The sequence below is a fragment of the Larimichthys crocea genome, chromosome XVI (assembly GCF_000972845.2).
Source record: "Larimichthys crocea isolate SSNF chromosome XVI, L_crocea_2.0, whole genome shotgun sequence".
In the NCBI taxonomy this organism is placed as follows: domain Eukaryota; kingdom Metazoa; phylum Chordata; class Actinopteri; family Sciaenidae; genus Larimichthys; species Larimichthys crocea.
Window position 1 is genome coordinate 5,287,803 of NC_040026.1, and position 18,379 is coordinate 5,306,181.

General features: G+C 43.2%; 1 protein-coding gene across 2 annotated transcripts in view; it reads right to left on the reverse strand.

Moving 5' to 3' along the window:
* Positions 1 to 5,386: 5,386 nt before the first annotated feature.
* spag9b (sperm associated antigen 9b) overlaps positions 5,387 to 18,379 on the reverse strand; it is a 37,261-nt gene continuing 24,268 nt past the window's right edge. Inside the window, exons 13-29 of one of the 2 annotated variants that reach the window (XM_019263512.2) lie at positions 17,461 to 17,517; positions 14,157 to 14,336; positions 13,896 to 14,025; positions 13,707 to 13,796; positions 13,463 to 13,624; positions 13,113 to 13,284; positions 12,822 to 13,004; positions 11,830 to 11,986; positions 11,392 to 11,523; positions 11,226 to 11,306; positions 11,083 to 11,150; positions 10,851 to 10,999; positions 9,605 to 9,776; positions 9,403 to 9,516; positions 9,142 to 9,318; positions 8,527 to 8,658; positions 5,387 to 8,453 (exon numbers count right to left, since the gene is read on the reverse strand). In XM_019263512.2, coding sequence (XP_019119057.2) covers positions 8,335 to 8,453; positions 8,527 to 8,658; positions 9,142 to 9,318; positions 9,403 to 9,516; positions 9,605 to 9,776; positions 10,851 to 10,999; positions 11,083 to 11,150; positions 11,226 to 11,306; positions 11,392 to 11,523; positions 11,830 to 11,986; positions 12,822 to 13,004; positions 13,113 to 13,284; positions 13,463 to 13,624; positions 13,707 to 13,796; positions 13,896 to 14,025; positions 14,157 to 14,336; positions 17,461 to 17,517 — 2,275 coding nt within the window. In that variant the 3' untranslated portion in view covers positions 5,387 to 8,334. Of the gene's footprint in view, positions 8,454 to 8,526; positions 8,659 to 9,141; positions 9,322 to 9,402; positions 9,517 to 9,604; positions 9,777 to 10,850; positions 11,000 to 11,082; positions 11,151 to 11,225; positions 11,307 to 11,391; positions 11,524 to 11,829; positions 11,987 to 12,821; positions 13,005 to 13,112; positions 13,285 to 13,462; positions 13,625 to 13,706; positions 13,797 to 13,895; positions 14,026 to 14,156; positions 14,339 to 17,459; positions 17,518 to 18,379 lie in introns of both variants that reach the window. The other variant, XM_027289006.1, reaches the window with a different exon arrangement.

Genomic DNA, 18,379 nt, shown 5'->3' on the forward strand with positions numbered 1-18,379 from the left:
ATTTTGTCTAGTAATAAATAAATAACTCTCTTAAATCCATGACACGTTAAAATATGGCTTGGTGGAATTCTTGCTGGAGAGCCAATAGGAAACCTGAATGCACACTTTCCCCAACTGCTCATTAGCATTATGAGCCTACTAGTAGTACTAGTGGACATATTTAGCATCACCACTGCTATTATTATAAAGGTAATAAAGGTCTGCTGGTACACCAAATGTTGTACCAGTACTGCCAAATTAAGTACTAGAAGAAGAAATGATTGTTCGAACATTCCATAGACATTTTCTATTGAACTGTATGAACGGTGTTGTGTTTTTGAAGTTTCTGAAGATGACAAATAATAAATAGATAAACATAACTGCAGAAAAAACTCAACCTTCAGTAACAAATAATAACCGTACTGTCAGTGAGACGTTGGCTGAAAATGTTTCTTGGTTATGTGAATGTTGTTTTTTTTTTACTTACTGCTCTCCTTCCACACAAACGACTTCTAGACATTCAAAGGGAGTTTATTAGGAAAGTTCGACAAGGTGCAGACCTTCCTGGGGGCAGCTTTGGTTTGTAACCAAATGCCACAACCTTGAAAAGGGCATCGAGATCAACTGTTCAAGAACTGCCCACAAGTTGTTCACCAGACACGAAGACAAGAAGTTGCCATCATGAAGCGTCTGTATTGTCTGGATCTTTGTAATACACTTAATAATATCATGAAGTGGAATTTTTCTTTGATACGGATAGAATCTGCCTGAACTTTGAACTCTCTCCCTCTGATCAATGCTTGTATTCTTGCATGGAGAGCAGAGACCACCAGGGTCGTCCAGTGTCAGAGCTGAGGCCGAGAATTCATCAGCTGGCAACAGCTCAGGCCCTTTCCCACCTGCGCTCTGTGGGACTTGTACATGCAGACCTCAAACAGACAATGTGATGGTTGTGAACCACCATCAGTATCCACTGATGTGAAGTGTGATTGACTTTGACCTGGCGTGTCCAGTGTTTGATGTTCTGATGTCTGGTACAGTGAACCAGAAGTAATGGTTCCCCACAGACCCGTGTTCTCTGGACCTGATAATCGCTGGACTGGCGACAGGGTCCCCCTCTACCCGAGGGACATGGAATATGTGGCCAGGCCAGGCAGCAGAACATGTGCTGGACTGTGGGACAGGTACTGGTTACCATTAGAGACCAGAGAAATGACCTCCAGATTCCAGAGAAGCATGAACATGAGATGGGGTACCATGCTGCACCTGGATCCTGACCAGCACATTGAACCTCTGGAGGTTCCCCACAGTGCGTCACACCACTGCCGACACAGAGAGAGCAGACACTGATCATCAGCTGACCACATCATCGCAGAATCAGAAGAACGTCTCCGTTACGAAGAATGGCTGATCTGGAGGAAGACCAATCTGACACCGACATGGAGAACAACTGGTTGGTTATGGAGATTCTTCAGAAGGATGAGGAACACCATCCTAAACTACTTCACCTGGAACTGATGAGTAGCCATCATCTCTCTCAGATTATGATTTGTTATGATTATAATTTGGCCCTACCTTTTACTATAGTTGTTACCTGATGTCAGAAAAGAATCTGTTAGAGTGCTTATTCATGATCTGCCACAGGGGATCAAACATCGGTTTTATTCAGTCTTTATTAAAAGCCTTTTTTTTCAGCTGAATTACTATACAATTCTGTGTCCATCTGCAATTACTCAGCTCCTACTTGAGGTCGTCAGAGGTGCAAGAAAAATAAATGATGTGTCTCAGAAGTGAATTAATTTCTATGAAGAAAATAAAGATTTTTTTATATTCTATTTGGTTTCAACCAACAGCTAGTTGCTAACTTTCTCGTCCTGCAGGTAGTGTACAGTTAGTTTATATAAGCCTCACACCAAAAAAAAAGGGTTACTGTGCATGGAAACAATGATGAGTTTGAACCAAAACAATGACCTGAAAGATGCTATGAGTGAGGTGATAATTATTGGTGGGTTTGTCAATGCAAAAATCATACATTGTTAATGATGATGATGAAAAGTGATAATAAAAGCAGTGTGCACGCTCGCGCACACACACACACACACACCAAAACATGGGATGACAAAGAGGAAGCGGGAGGGCAGAGCAGAATGTGAAGAGAGTGTTGAGAAATGGTGAGAGGACAGAAATAGATGAGTGAGTGTGTGTGAGTGTGAGTGTGTGTGTGTGTGTGTGTGTGTGTGTGTGTGTGTGTCGGAGGGGACTCCAGCTGTGTGCTTATCCTGCACCGGGGAAGACTGTGTCAAGCCAGCTGAGATGACAGAGCAGACGAGTCTGTGACTCTTGATGACGGGCCGCCTGAACACACACACACACACTCCACAAGAGCAGCGGCACACACCTTTGAATGTGTGTGTGTGTGTGTGTGTGTGTGTGTGTGTGTGTGTGTGTGTGTGTGTGTGTGTGTGTACCATGATTCATGCTGAATAGATGCACCGCAGCAAATCTGTCTCCATGAGGAGAGAGTGAATATCTGCAAGCAGCCATTTCCACCTCCTGCGTTTGCCTTCTTGTGGTGAAAACGTGGCATTCGGCAAAGTCAGCATCCACCTCATTACACCCATGTGACCTTCTGTGAGACCCCACACACACACACACATACACATACACACACACACACTCTTACTTTACAGCATGTTCTTTGCAGGGTGTTACCTGTGAGCAGCTTGACGTTACTGTAAACAGACGCTCGCAGAGGTATTAGTAGGTCAGTTAACCTGGAACATCCTGGGCAGCAGACTCCTCAACAGGATCAAGAGGTTATGGTTGGGGGGGGGCCTGGATAACCCCCTGCTTCCGACCCTGGAGCCACCATCTGGCTGTCTTACATAACTACAGAGCAGACTGTAAAATGGTGCTGTTAGGTTATGCAAACTGGCAGAATGGATTTTTCTAGCTGGTATAAAAGGTTTCTGACCTCTATTTAGAGTGCACACAATGGTATTGTGCGTTAAAAGGATGCAAGTTATTGGCTGTATAAAAAGAAAACTCAGAAAGCACGACCTTGGTGTTCTCAGCAGGATTTACAGCACTGAATTTAGAACGTGGGCAGCCGGGTCCCAAAGGTATGGATGTTTGTATTCTGGAGGGTTTGGCAATAGAAGCCAAGAGCCTGTTTACTGCAAAGTAAAAGTGAGACGACGTAACTTTTTAGAGGTGAAATAACTTCCTCTCACAAGTGAAACATAATAAAATGAACAATAAGCTATAAAACACTTGCTTGTCCATCTAAGTACAGCCAGAGGTTCAGCAGCTACAGTCTAACTTGGTCTGGTTTGAGAAGTATGGCGGCCAATGTTCACAACTTTAAGTAAAAGTTTGTTGACATTCTAACTTTGCTATACTTGTGCTACGTTTGTTAGCCACCGCTGAGCATGTATCAAATAGAGGCAGGGTATGTTTTATTACTTATGCCGACTGTGAGATGATAAGACATTAACACTCGTGTCTGCTAAATATGAAGAGCTAACTGGCAATTAGCTTAATTTAACATAATGACTAGAAGAGAAGGAGAAGGAAACAGCTAGCCTGGCTCCGTCCAACAAAAACAATCAGCCAACTCTTTAACTCACTCATCAACATGTTGCATCTCGCTTAATCAGTACAAACAGAAACAATCTGTAGTTTTATAGAATACTAAATTATTTGCCAGTGGCATCTATAAAACTACAAAATGCTCTGTTTGTGTTTGGATCAAACCAGATATAACATGCTAATTAGTAAAACTGGTGTGTTTACTATGGAAAGAACAAGCCTTTATGCTAAACTAAGCTAACTTCCTACGGCCGTAATGTCATATTGAGCACATATATCCATATTGGAGTTGTATTATTGGGGCTTGAATCAGCCAGAGGGATACTAAAGACAACCCCCACCGTAGGCACAGTCTGTTCCCGTACCATTTGGCAAGCGATACAGAAGTATCCACCGCTGTACCAGCAGACTACAGAGCAGCTTCTTTGCTGAGGCAAAGACTTCTCACGACACCATAAATAAATAACATGGAACTTTACACTGACATTACATAACACTGAACACACCGGTAGAGCCTGTATAGATGTACATGTATAGGGCCTGTGGCTATATGTATTTAAATAAGTATATATATTTGTTTAGTTTGATTTGATTCTACTAAAATTTAATATTTGTAAAGGTTATATGAACTATGTATGTGTGCATGAAGTAGCTGGCATTTCAGACCTATGTCACACTATTCCTTTAGATTATTTTGTCATAATCTTTCAGGTTCAAAAATAATCTTTCATGCTCGGCAGTTCTTTGTGTCCTTTGTGTCTCACAGTGATCTCTGACAGCAGTTGAAGGACGATGGAACGCTACGGGTTAAAGCCGTTTGCTGACCTCTTTGTGCACCGCAGCCACCAGGTGTATTCTACTGTTCTGTACAACTATTACTTAACCTCCTACTCCACTATCATGACTGTGATCCATGACAGCCAGGTGTTTTCCTAAGAGCTCTGGGAAGAGATTAAAGCCTCTCTATCCGTCTCTCAGCCTGCTAAGCACCAGTTCAACCTCATTCAATGGGGCTGAAACCAAGGCCTCAAATAGAACGGTGATGGACCAATCACAGGCAGGGGAGGGGTGCTTCTGTCCTTCCAATAAAGTCACTGGGAATATTACAGTGTGGTTCGAGCACGCCACCTAGTGTTGGTAAAGATCAGCGTGTGGGTTCTTCAGGGTGATGTAACCAGGAGCTGCTGCGCATAAATGCAGGTTTACTACGCACTAGAGGTCTGATACTGACTGGACCTGCACAGAAATTCACCAAAATATGAGAGACAGCAAGCTAATCTTCTTTGTATAGCATGTGTTGAAGATGAACTATAAAATGAAACAAACAACTTTGAAGTATCAAATGAGAGCCCAGGCTAGTCCTTCATTTTATAGCAACACAATTAGATAATTTGCATTTTTTCTAATGTTTTCTTTTGTTTGGTTTTTACTACTTCGTGATGTTGAAAACATGTTTAACTGACATCAGATTGGCTGTGTTCTCTTTGTATTTTAATATATACAAACATTATTGGTGACTTTGTTGACTTTCAGTTATTTTATGAACTTTATTGTAACTGCACTTCCTTTAAAAGCATATGATGAGTGCAATACAGTGCAGATACTTTGAAACTCAAAATGAAAAGAAAGAAAAAAGATGATCTGATTAATTGTAACTCTGGTTAAGCCTGATCTAACCAGTCAATGTTGCCTTTTGAAACCTGAATTTGGGGGGTCAGAGAACGTGTACTGGTGAGTTTCCTGTGGTTGCAAGGTCCAAGTCAAAGACCCTACATCTTGTTTCTGTTAAAGACAAATCAAACATTACAGACAGAACTTGCCCACAAAAGTTGCTTTAATTGACTGTTAAAAAGAAGTAAGGCTAGAGACGCTGTGGGAGTACAGGATGGTGTGTGTGTGTGCTGCCAACCGGGAAGAGAGAAAGTCCCTGCCAAGTTAATGACACATGTATGCAGATGAGAGGTGTTGAAGACCTGTGGAGGAGGGCGACACTCTCATGCTGAGGTGGGATGAAGATGACTTCATTTTGACTTTTTTTCCTGATTTTGTCAGGATGTGTGGACACACTGCAGGTCTCTAACTCAAACTGAAAATAAAAAAAGAAAAGAAAAGCGCCCCCTCTCTCCTCTCCCCTCAGAGACATAGTGCATAGCTGAGTAAGGTTATCCCCCACAAAACAAATCATATCAATTCATCTGTTGTCAAAACAATAAACCCAAGCCGATTTCAGGTTTCATACATATATAATCATATATATATATATATACTCATATTCAATGTACAAAGATACATTCTGAATTGCAAAGGCTCAATCATTGTAAATAAATACTGCAATGGCTAAACTGCAATAACGTCTGTCTCCTCTCCTGGAGAGAAGACACTCACATACTCGCTCTCACACACACAGACACACACACACTCATGATGAGGACAGGCTTCCTCTGATACTGTTCAATACAAAGAGGACAAAACAAAAGAACATAGGCCAGACGTACAGTCTACACACCCAAATGAACATCTAGTGCACTGTACTCAGAGGATACAGTCTGAAAGAAAAGAAAAAAAGTTAATAAAAATAGACTTAAAATATTTTTTTTGAAATAAGATCAGGAGGGGACATCGGTGAAAACCTCAAATAAACATTTTGTACAAACGGGGGCAGAGCAGTGCTGCAAACCAAAAATGTCAACGTGATTCTGACCTCTAAATGTCAAGATAAGGATTAAAGGGTGGTGGTGGGGTTATATAATGACCGGTGTGGCTACTTGTTTTATCCTCTCATAGTAACACGTCCAGCACACACTCCTCTCTCACACCCTGAAAATAGTTCAATTCAATTTCCTAATATGAAAGTCTAAAAATATATATATCTACACACCAGGATTTCGGTTACAAAACTTGCATGTTATCTACAGATTCAAACATGCTGCTCAAGAGGTGCTGTGTTAAGACGAGACACTAGTATTGGTTCAGCATGTGGCAAACTATCAGTCTGGGAAACCTTTGGTAGCAAACGTTAACATTCTTTCAAGAAAAATAAATACTCTGTCACGCTCGGAAAAAGCCTGTGAGTTAAGTCTTTTCAACCCTTGATACATAATGCGTGTTTTTAAAGTGTCTACAAACTGGAGCTGGTGAGCAGACTGAGAGCAGAGGACTCTGCAGCATCGTCGGGTAATGTAGGATTATATTTTTCATCACTGCAACCAAAACGAACTCAGAGGAAGGGAGCATTTGCAGTACGCAGCGGTGGATGTAGCAGCAGCTGCTGCCGCTTTTCATTTCATAATTGCAGGTTTTTGTGAATGGAGTTTTGTCAGTGCGTTAGCTCGGCTCCAGTCTGATGTGTTGTCATTGCATTCAAGTCACAGAGGAAGTATCTGATTCCCCGACAAAGTCTAGATCAGCTCTGTGAGGCTGTAATTAGCTAAATGCTATATTTAGCACACTAATGTGCTAATGTTTAGCACATTTACCTTTATAGTTTACTGTGTTAGCATGTTATTCATCCATCCATTATCTGTAACCGCTTATCCTCATCAGGGTCACAGTGGGGCTGGAGCCTATCCCAGCTGACTTTGGGTGAGAGGCGGGGTAGCTACACCCTGGGCAAGCTGCTAGCTGGTGTTAGCATGCTTAGCATTTGCTAATTAGAGCAAAATACAACAGAGGCTGATGGGAATGTCGTTAGTTAATTTAGACCTGATGATGGTTGTTTGTGCCAAATTTCATCCAATATTTGTTGAGAAATTTCAACCTGGACTAACGTGATGCTCACTGCTGCTAGCGTGGCTATAAACCCAGGAGGTTGATTCAACAACACTGAAGGTATTTCCAGAATCAGAAACAGGTTTAAAATCTTGTTTTATCATGCAGCGGACAGAGTATTTTTCATTAAGCTGGTTAAAAGAGTCTTTGAGGATTCTGGGAATTCATTCAGAACAGCAGTAAATGTTATTTAAACAACCCTCTGGGTTTGTCAGAACATTTCTACGTCTTACGTTTTCAGAAAATCAGATCGCATCCCTCTGTGACTTGAATGTAAGGAGCGTGATAGACTGGGGCTACCACTACTATACGCTGAACATTAAGATAAACGCGTGGCCACCTCTGCTCAGACAGATGCCAACCAGATGAATCCGAAGTATTGCATTTGATCTAGAGACACCTGGCGATTAATTCAATTTGTCTTGCATACAATCAAAAGCCGAGTTCTCCGAGGATGAAAAACATCAAAGTGGGATTGATCAAGATTCGTGATTGGTTCCCACATGATTGCCCCGAGTGTTACATTATTGAAGGGCAAAGGGGTGATTATGTATATGAGTCCAGCATGAACACACAACAAGTGAACTGAGTGAAAGGAACCTGGAAATGTCAGGAGGAATTCATTGTATTTTCAGAGCAAATCTAACAAACAAAAGTCTTGTTCTGTGTCCAATAACGGCTTGACCTCAAATATTAAAGAGAACGAGGCGCCATGACAGATCTGAAATTTAAAAAAAGGAAATAAAAAAAGAAGAAATCAGATGTAGAGTAAAAGAACGTGCGCTTTGTGTGAATCTGTCTGCAGTCCTGTTTAGCACTGAGAAGCTCTCAGTCAGTCTTTGCTTGTTTCACTCGTATTGTTCAGGTTCAAGAAAGAAAAAGAAAAAAAAGAAAAAGGTGCTGATTGAACTGCAGAGGAGAGTCGTCCACCTGAACTCCTCCACGGCAGTCAGTCTGAGAGAAAAAAGGCAAAATCAGACCTCGGAAGGTCAGAGTTCAGTCCTCGCTGGCCAGGACCTGCCAGACGATGAGGTGGCTGCGCTCGGCTTTAGCCAGGAAGGGCTGCAGATTCATGGGGGCGTCCTCGCCCTCCTGCGCCTCGCTGTCCTCATCACCTAAACACACACACACAGAGTTAGTCTCTAGATCTGCTTTAGTGATCACAATGTCTACGTGCGGCAAACTCACCCATCCTAAAGTCGATGTAGCCCTCGCCTCCGCTCATCACCAGCACAGACTTGGTTCCTTCCTGAGTTGAGGCATCTGTCGCCTTGTCACCTGCTGCCTCTCCTCCGCACGACGCAGATGGAACTGCGTGACCTGAAAGCACAGAGCCACAAACTGTAAATAACAACAAACAGGTCCAGATTGTGCTTTCCCGGTACAGATCTTCTCATCGGTGGATTGTACTGGCTCACTGGTTTTTAATCTGCATTCAATAACATGAAAATTAAACAGATCTGTTCACATTTTATACACTTATAAAAGGCTTTTAGCCATCGCAGCTTCCAAAGTTTCTTCAGAAAGCACAATAACTGTGATGCTGTTGATAAATGAGGTGAACGGACGGAGGACAAGCAACTTTCTACTGATAACATCCATCAGCCAGCAGCAGCTAATGTGACAGGGAAGCATGGGGGGTAAAATCATTCATCTGCTTCGATTGGTGTTGACATGAAGCGACCACACAGTCTGTGTCTCTGTGAGAGAGCTTCGGTAAGTCCAACATGTCTGATTTCAGAGTTATGAGATAAATGTGAATAAAAAGGTCAAACATGATGCAGTGCCGCCCGGTTTGTTTACCTGGAACAGCTGTGAAGAACTTGACAGCGTCTCTGTGTCCATGGAAACAGAGCTGAGCGTGAGCCATGGAGCAGTATGGGACGAATGTCCCCGTTGTCACTTTGTCACCGCTGTCATCACCGTAGACGCGAACCGCGCTTCCTGGTTGGTTACCTGCTGCCATGGTTACCTTGTTGGCTGCTGATGGGGAGCGTAAGAGAGACAGAATTAGAGGCTGCGGTGATGTGATATATAAGCGTAATGCCCGCTACAGTAACTCACACTCTGTCAGAGGGATGGAGATGATGACTCCATTTCCTGTGCCAATCCACAGACGATTACACGACACCATGAGAGCCGTGATCCTCACGAATGAGAAGCCCAGTTTCCCCGTCCCTGAGAAGAAGGCAGAGAGAACACAGTGTCAGGTGTCTCGTCTGGGTTTCCAGGAGGATGACGTCTTGTTCTCAGAAAGTGAACTGACCCAGCATCTTGCTGACGTAAGGCTCGATGTCGACGTCCTGAAGGTGCTGGAAGGTGTGAGCGTGGAACAGCCTGAGGGTGGAGTCCAGCCTGATGGACACCCAGATACCGTCGCCGTCCCATGCCAGCTGACGTACCTGGCTGTCTTTACGAGGATGGGCGTCAAATGACTTCTGCAGAGGGGGGAATATGAAGACAGAAGAGTGCAGGACAGACTTTATTTCATGGCTCAGGAGCAAAGCTGTCACGCTGTCAAGCAAATGTGAAGCTTGAACAAAATCCTTTGGTTTCTACTCAGACTTTCTTTTTTATTCATGAAACTTCCACGCTCTGGTTGCATCATTTCTTTTAAATGTAATTCTCTCTGTATGACGTCTGCATTGACGCAAGTAGATACATGATGCCCACAGGGAAGCAGGAAGATAGAACACAGACGAAAACTTGCTTCTCAATGCTCAGTGATTTGTTGGAGGTTGCTTGCTTGGTGGAAACATTATAACACCAGATAAAAAACACTCCAACCTCCCTCCACAACACATTTTAATAAGCATGGTGATGTTTATGTTTCTGGATTGGTTTGGATTGTTGTTAAGTTTATTTGGAGTTTACCAGCCTCGCTCGTCGAGATGCTACATTGTAACAGGACAGTAGATATTTTAGCCACTTGGTACAGGCAACAACAACAACAGCAGCAGCAGCAGCCTCTGAAGTAGCAACCCACATACTGAAAAGTGACTCTAACCTGGTCTCTAACAGTATGAACATGACAAGTTGTGCAACATGCAAATATTCCACCAAAACAGCTTCCCCTGACACTATTTTGCAAGGGCATCATTGCTGCATCCTGAGTTTAGCACCACCCAAGAGGGATTGTGATTGATTTACAAACAAACCAGGTGTTTCCTTTCTCGATACCAGAACAATAATGGGTTCAGCCAGACCTTTCTCCAGCGCGTGTGGAGATGTCTAGCGGTTTGTGACAACCACTACACCTCTGGCTTATTGGCTGGTAGAAGTTGTGTTTCGTGTTGGTGGACCACATCCCCCAGCCTGTGTTGATCTATTGCTGCTGTCACATTGGTTATTTTTTATTTGTGTGGAAGCCTCCTCAAAACAAGCATAGAACTCTGTCTCTGAGGGAAGAAAAATATGGGCTCTGTCTTGGGTCTCAGTCAGGTCTGGTTTGAAAGGTCAGAGTCTAAATGAAAAGACTGCTGTGCACTGACAGAAGCAGAGTGGTATCACACCTCTATCTTCATGGCTTTGGGCTGCACCACGTAGATCTTGTTCCTGTAGCCACACCACACCTTGTCGTGCACGACAGTCATGCAGCGGATGGAGTGGTGTTGTCTCCCCAGGTCTAACAGATGGTAGTTGGTCAGGTCCCACTGTCCGTCTGACACAAACACAGGAAGTCAGTCACATTCACAGAGAAATGTCTTGATCATTTGAAAAGAAGAAAAGCTTGTGTCCTCTCACCTACACCTCTGTGGAAAATAGCTAAAGTGCCATCGGAGAGACCGACCAGTACTCGTCCTTTCACATGCCTGAGAGAGACAAAGGTCTTTTAGAAACATGTCACACATTCAAACAAGCAGACACACGATCATCAGGATACTTACACAATGCCGAGTACCGAGTCCTTCAGCTTTATAGAATGGAGACACTTCTTCCACTGAGCCACAGAGGAGTGAACGTACACACTGCAAAGAAAAATCCACCGTCACCTTTACTGAAGTCCGGCCTCGCACTGCAGTGAGCTGAGCAAACAGAACATTTCAAACTCACCATCCGTTCTGTGCTCCCAGCCACATGGTGGGCAGAACGCTGCTCATTTTCTGAGCCTCCTCTCTCATCAGGTCCTGCTCCTCCTCTGCGCTCGGGTTTGAACTCACGCCGTCTTTCAGCAGGTCGCTCTCCCTGATCATTGCGGGCAACGCGTGTTATTAGACAAGGACACACAGAGTTTAAAGACGGATACACTGTTTTAGCCAAACACCCAACCAGCGATGTTGCGTCAAGTTTGTGTTGAAGGTTTAACGCCATGCAATAATAATTTAGCATCACGCAAATATGTACACAGGCTTCATGAGCAAACAGTAAATGCTTTTACAGCGATGTGATGTTGTTGCTGAGTTGGGTCTGTTTATGGTTGCCCTGATAAAATTGTCACTTTTATTGCCGTTGTAATGACGCTGCGTCGGGTAATGGGCCTCCTGATGTTACCTCTGAGAGTAGTTGGCCAGTGCCTCGGCAGTCTGCTGAGCTCCCAGCGGATCAGTGAAGACGTGTTCGGTGTAAGCTCCCCTCAGGCTCTCTCTTTGGTCGGCAGACCCTGCGCTGGCTTCTGTCGCCTCAGTGGCTTCCTCTGCTGGTCTGGAGTCTGTACAGAGGAGCAGCTCTCAGCAAACAGCATAGATGTGGAGCTAATATGCAACCCTAACCTCTAACCCTGCTTTATTAGAGATGCTTTGACGCTCTACTTCTCCTCTGATTGGACCTGATATTGTAGCTGTTTCTAACCCTCACACCTCCTCTCATGCAGAAAGGACTTGAAAACATGATTTTTAGCCTCATTTCTGATTCTCACACTAGTGTATGAAGTTAAGATAAACGTCGTCACGTTGTGGGTGCAGTGTCCTGTGACCCAACAAACATATTTGCAAGTTTTTTTCAAACTTCATAAGCATTTCTTCTCTACTGAACACAGTCTTTATATATCAAACATCTCAGAGGAAATCAGTCCTAATTGGTTAAAAACTGTGTGACACATTTTTGGTGCTACTTTTGGGTCTAAAAGTAAAACAACTTTCTTAATTTAGGAGTCCTCACTCTCATTTCTGCACAGTATTCTAAACATGTGGCCACATTCAGAAAGATGCCGACACGTTCATGAAAGACTATGAGCTTGTCGAAAAAACAGTTTAAGCAGTTCAACGAGGTCCTCTCAACCTCACAGCAACAGGACAAACGCAGCTTTGAAATCACGACTTTCATCTGACACAATCAACAGTTTCTGAGGTAATAAATCAAACGCCCCACCACTCTGCATGATATTGTAGAAAGATAAGCTGCATTCGTCTAAATTTGGGGTTTATTCTTTTAGAATTCATGAATTAAAATTCAATGATGGGGCTCTCTTAATAGAAAGCCTGCTAACATTAGCAAGGAAAATGGTAAATCAAACAGTAAACATCTGACCGGTTTCTCGTCTTTACCTGCTGTCTGAGGAACAGCTGCTGCTCCCTCAGCTTCGCAGCCGACGACAGTGATGCCTCCCAGCATGCCGTCGCCTCCTGCTGAGCTGCTGTTGGTTGATTGTGAGCCACCATCTCCAACTGGTTCTGCCTCAGAGTTTGGAGCTACTTCCTCTCCAGCAGGGTAGTCTGTCTCTCTTGCACCTGAATAAAATCACACATACATAAACAGCAATCAGATAAGACGCCCCTTTTATCTGGTGCAGTTCTTTGTACACAGATGTCAGTCATAAAATGTGTTGGTCCTCTGACCTGGTACACTGGCGATGCAGAGGACGTGGGAGTTGCACACGAAGAAGCTCTCCAGGATGTTTCCAGGCTGGTTGGCGTCAATGACGACAGCTTTAGTGGTGGACTGGGTGCTGGTGCAGATCCAAACCAGCGACGACAACTCTTCCTGATGCCGCAACTCTTTCTGCTGCTCCTGAGACAAGAAACAAAATACATGGAGCATAAAGCATCGTGGGTGTGGATATGTGTGTAGCTACAAGTTGATTCCCTGTTCCCTGGATGGGATGATGAAACAAGTAGAATCTGTGTGTGTGTGTGTGTGTGTGTGTGTGTGTGTGTGTGTGTGTGTGTGTGTGTGTGTGTGTGTGTGCCTTCAGTTCTTGATCCAGTTTTTCCAGGCTGCTCTGGGATCCTATTTTCTTCTTCGGGCTCTCTGGTCCAGACACATCACTGTAAAACACGCTGGCTCCAACGATGGAGCCTCCGTCTCTGGTTTTCCCTCCAGAGAGGTTCACACCAGCAGCACACCACAGCTGAAGACATATTTTCATATTAGTTAAAGAAACTAAGATGAATTGTTTAAGGTGTTAAACATCAACAGTCTGGAGGAGATACCTTCATAGAAGCATCTTTCTCATCCACCGGTCTGAGGAAAACTGGAACCGGTAGATTCTTCACTTTACTCTCTGGCTGACCACCATTAAGCTGAAAAATCACAAGCAGAAGCATTAGAGCTTGTTTCTGTTGTAGCTGAGATTACAACACTCCTACCATCATCTGAAGAGAAACAGCTCATCTCCTTACTTTGTATTTCTTGGGCAGACTCCAGCCGTAAGCCTGCACTCTGCCGTCCTCCTTCTGGACGTGGGCTTTCACCTGCTGGTACTGAGCCCTCTTCTGCTCCCGCCTGGACACCATGTTATCGGCTGCCGATCTGCAGGACAGGATATCATCATATTAAGGTTAGATAGTTGGAGTGCTCTGTTGTTCCTTTTTTATTTGAGCCAAAGTACCAGTGGAGATCATCAGTGCTTCAGTGTGATGTGTTTTCACTGAGTGACTTACTCCTCATTGAGGAAATCAAACGCTTTGCTCTTGTCACTGGGCAGCTGCTGCAGGGTGCTGCTCCTCTTCTTGACGGACGGCTGAATTTGAGAGGTGGGTGCGTTGTACTTGACGTTCACCGGTGCCTCAGACGCCGGCTTCTTGGCCGCCCCGCCCGACGAGCTGAACAAACGGCTGAAACTGGAGGTGTAAGGGCGGGGAAGTGGGACGGAAAGAGAAAGAGAAAGCACACGGACAAACATATAGAGGGGTGGACACAAGCGGTAGCTCCAGCAGAAGAGGCAGGGTTCAACATTTAAAGGGTAAAATAAAAAAGGTACCTTTCCCATGCCAACACACCATGCCAGCTTTCATACGGGTAGCAATCGAACATTGATGTGCATATTCTCATTAACTTGTCCCTCAAACAGCAGAGCATGACAGCAGCTGTCAATGCTGGAGTGCAGGGTTAATATTGTGCACCGACTAGGACGTTAGTCAACAACACTGAACACAACAGGCCTGAACAACAACGCTTTTTATTTCCCTCCTAACTCTACAGGAACACACTGTGTTCATCACATTATATCTGACAGTTTATGACAGCAGCATGTTTAAAGCAACACTGTGTGAAGTTTCCATCATAAAATAACATTTTAAATCATGTTTCTGCCTTCACTGATTTTGGATCATATTTTATGGAGAAAATGTTTTCTGGTTTTCCGGCTGATGTCCCCCAGCTGCTCTGCCTCGACTCTGTGATTTACAGAGTTTCCTGGAGGACAGTAAAGTAAACTGCTGTTTTCAGCCGGGGGCACAGGTAAATGTGGACAGAGAATGGAGCCAGTGTTGCGCCAGAACAGGAGCTGGGCAAGCGGGCAATGTAACTGGACTCAGAGGCTTCTATGGATATTATGCCAGAGGCAGAAAGACCAAAGGGGACGTTGATGGAGCAAGCTAAGAAGAGGAAATGTGAGAGTGTCTGAGGAAGAAGCCGCTAGACAAGAGTAAATCTGGGACTGAGTTTTAGTCATTGGCGAGGCTGAAAGACAGACGCCAAGCTGCGGTTGTTGCTGTTGGACTAGTAAGTAATATTAGCTAGCTGCTACAGTCATGGATGAAAGTATTGGCACCCCTTTCCAGAAAATGCACCATTTCTCCCAGAAAAGTGTTGTAATTACAAATGTTTTGGTATACACATGTGTTTATTTCCTTTAAGTGCATTGGAACAACACACAAAAAAAAAGATTTAAAAAAGTCTAATTTTACACAAAACTCAAAAATTGGGCCAGACAAAATTGTTGGCACTCTCAACTTAATATTTGGTTGCACACCCTTTGAAGAAAATAACTGAAACCAATCACTTCCTATAACCTTCCTATAATCAACAAGCTTTCTACACCTCTCAACTGGAATTTTGGACCACTCTTCTTTTGCAAACTGCTCCAGGTCTCTCAGATTTGAAGGGTGCCTTCTCTGATTTTGAGATCTCTCCATTGGTGTTTTCATTTTGAGATTTAGATCCGGACTTATTGCTGGCCACTTAAGAATTCTCCAGCACTTTGTCTCCAACTATTTCTGGGTGCTTTTTGAGGTATGTTTCGGGTCATTGTCCTGCTGGAACAACCATGACCTCTGACGCAGACCCAGCTTTCTGACACTAGGCCCTACATTATGGGCCAGAATCTTTTGATAGTCTCCAGATTTCATGATTCCTTGCACACAGTCAATGCACCCAGTGCCAGAGGCAGCAAAACAACCCCAAAATATCTTTGAACCTCCACCATGTTTGACTGTAGGTACCGTGTTCTTCTCTTTGTAAGCCTCATTCCGATTTCTGTGAACAGTAGAATGACGTGCTTTGCTAAAAAGCTCTACCTTAGTCTCATACCTTTGTTCTCCCAGAACTATAGAGACTTACTCAGGTACATTTTTGCAAACTGCAGTCTGCAGAAGTGGGCAGTTCTCCTGCCATAGCACTTCATCTTATTCAGATGACAATGTATGATTCGAGCTGACCCTGACTCTGCAGGACAGCCTGAATTTGTGTGGAAGATGACTGAGGTTGTTTATCCACCATTCGAACTATCCTGCATTCTTTCGTCAATTTTTCTCTTCTCCATGCTTGGTAATCAACACAAAGATTAAGTCAACTTTTATACACTCTAAGTGGCTTCAGGTTTGATTTCTATATTGCCAACATCTGTTACTTGCCACAGGTGAGTTTAAATGAACATCACATGCTTGAAATGAAATTATTTACCCACAGTTTTAATATCAACTCCATTTGCACTTAAAAGGAAATAAACGTGTGTATACCAAAACATTTGTAATTACAACACTTTTCTGGGAGAAATGGTGCATTTTCTGGAAAAATTCCAGGGGTGCCAATACTTCGTCCATGACTGTATGTCTTGTGTTGTTGACCTTGCTTGATGTTTGGCTGTTAGCAATGTTGTCGACTTGCTACAATATGACCATAAGTAACGTAATCAGAACAAATACATGTGTACAGCTGTCCATGTTCATGACAGTGGGACACTCAATTGGGGATGCTAAATTGCTAAAATATCAATTTTAACACAATGTTGCTTTAACATGTTTCTAATCAATACTTTTACAGACACTATAAATCTGTAACCTATAGATAGAGAAAATAGGCTCTGTAAGTAAACATATGAGCATATTTGCTTTGTTTTGATTTATGTCTGCCTTCCTTCCCTCCCATCCCTATAGAAACCCTCACAACACACCTCCTGCACACAGACATCACAACACCAGGCAGAATATAAAAGGGACACACAGAAACAGGGCAGGAGAGATGGTGGATTTATCAGATTTTGCTTCTCTTATAGACACAGTTGTCCCAAACCTGTTGCCAAAAAAACTGCCCCACAAAATGTCCTCCTTCAGTCCAAAACCAAACTCATTCCTTATGACACTAAACAAAGGAGAGCTGGGATGAGAGAACAAAGATTTAGATCCTCCAAGAGCAAACAAGTGCTTCTGTCAAGCACCATTATAACAGCTTTTTTTTTAATTTAAGTATTAAAAAGACTAGTGTGACAGCAAAGCAGCTCAGATCTGAGATCAGAGCTGCTGCTTCCTGCTGGCTAGCTCTCCTCTGTTCAGAGTCTGTTGTCAAGATGAAAAGCCAAGTCAAGAGAGACACCGTTAACATGTCACCGATTTACCTACATCCTGGAGAAAACAACCGTACAACATGGAATACAAAGAAGAGCAAAATGAAACGTGTAAATATTGTCACACAGTCATCACACTGTTGATGTCTGACAGCTGAGGTGAAGAGAAAAGAAGAGCTTACAACTGCCAGAGGCTGGATTTCTTCTTTTCTGGAAGAGCTGGGTTCTCCTTTGAAGCCCTGTGAGAGAGACAGAGACAGAGACAGAGAGAGAGAGAGACAGACAGACAGACAGACAGACAGACAGACAGACAGACAGACAGACAGGGTGTCTCTGTGAGATTCAACTGAATACTGAAAATAGAGTTTTCAGTCAGTTCCTCTATTTCTACTTAAAACATCAAACCACACTCAGACAGATTAGTTTGTATTATATATTGTTGAGCTCTCTTTGTGCGTTCAAGAAGAGGAAACCAGAAAATTATTTCTAAGTGTAGCAGCTCTTCATGATCAAATAATAGCAATTAGGCAAATTAGGCAGAATAAAGGAGAAAGGCAGATTTACTCAGTTGTAACTAATTAATATTATTCTATGAGACAGAAGGCAAAAAATCTCGGCTGTTGCTGGTTAATTTTCTCTCTGCATGCTGCCGTCTGTGCTGCTGTCCGTATATTTGGCCACAGATGGTTTGTGCAAGAATAAACACAAGCAGTCTTTACCATTATGTAACTATTTTTAAATGTCACGATTATATCAGAGTATCACTGAGTAACTCCCACTGTCATGATTCTCCCAATCGACAAGATTTAATTTAATGAGTCTTAATTTAGATCAACAGTTTACAGGTTTATCTACAATACAAATAACAAAAAGAAGATTCACTTGAGGGCTGAAGGGTATTTTTTGCTGATCCTCGATCCTGCTTTTGATATCGATATGAAGGTTTCACCCTCATTTTCATCCATTTTCAATGTAAATTGTGACCTAGCCAGTAATGTATAATTCAGTAAATATGAGGCTATGATTGTATTGATGTAGAAAAAATATGATTGATTTGTTGAGATAAGCTGCAGGAGGCTGTCCTCGATTTGTTCAGCTTCA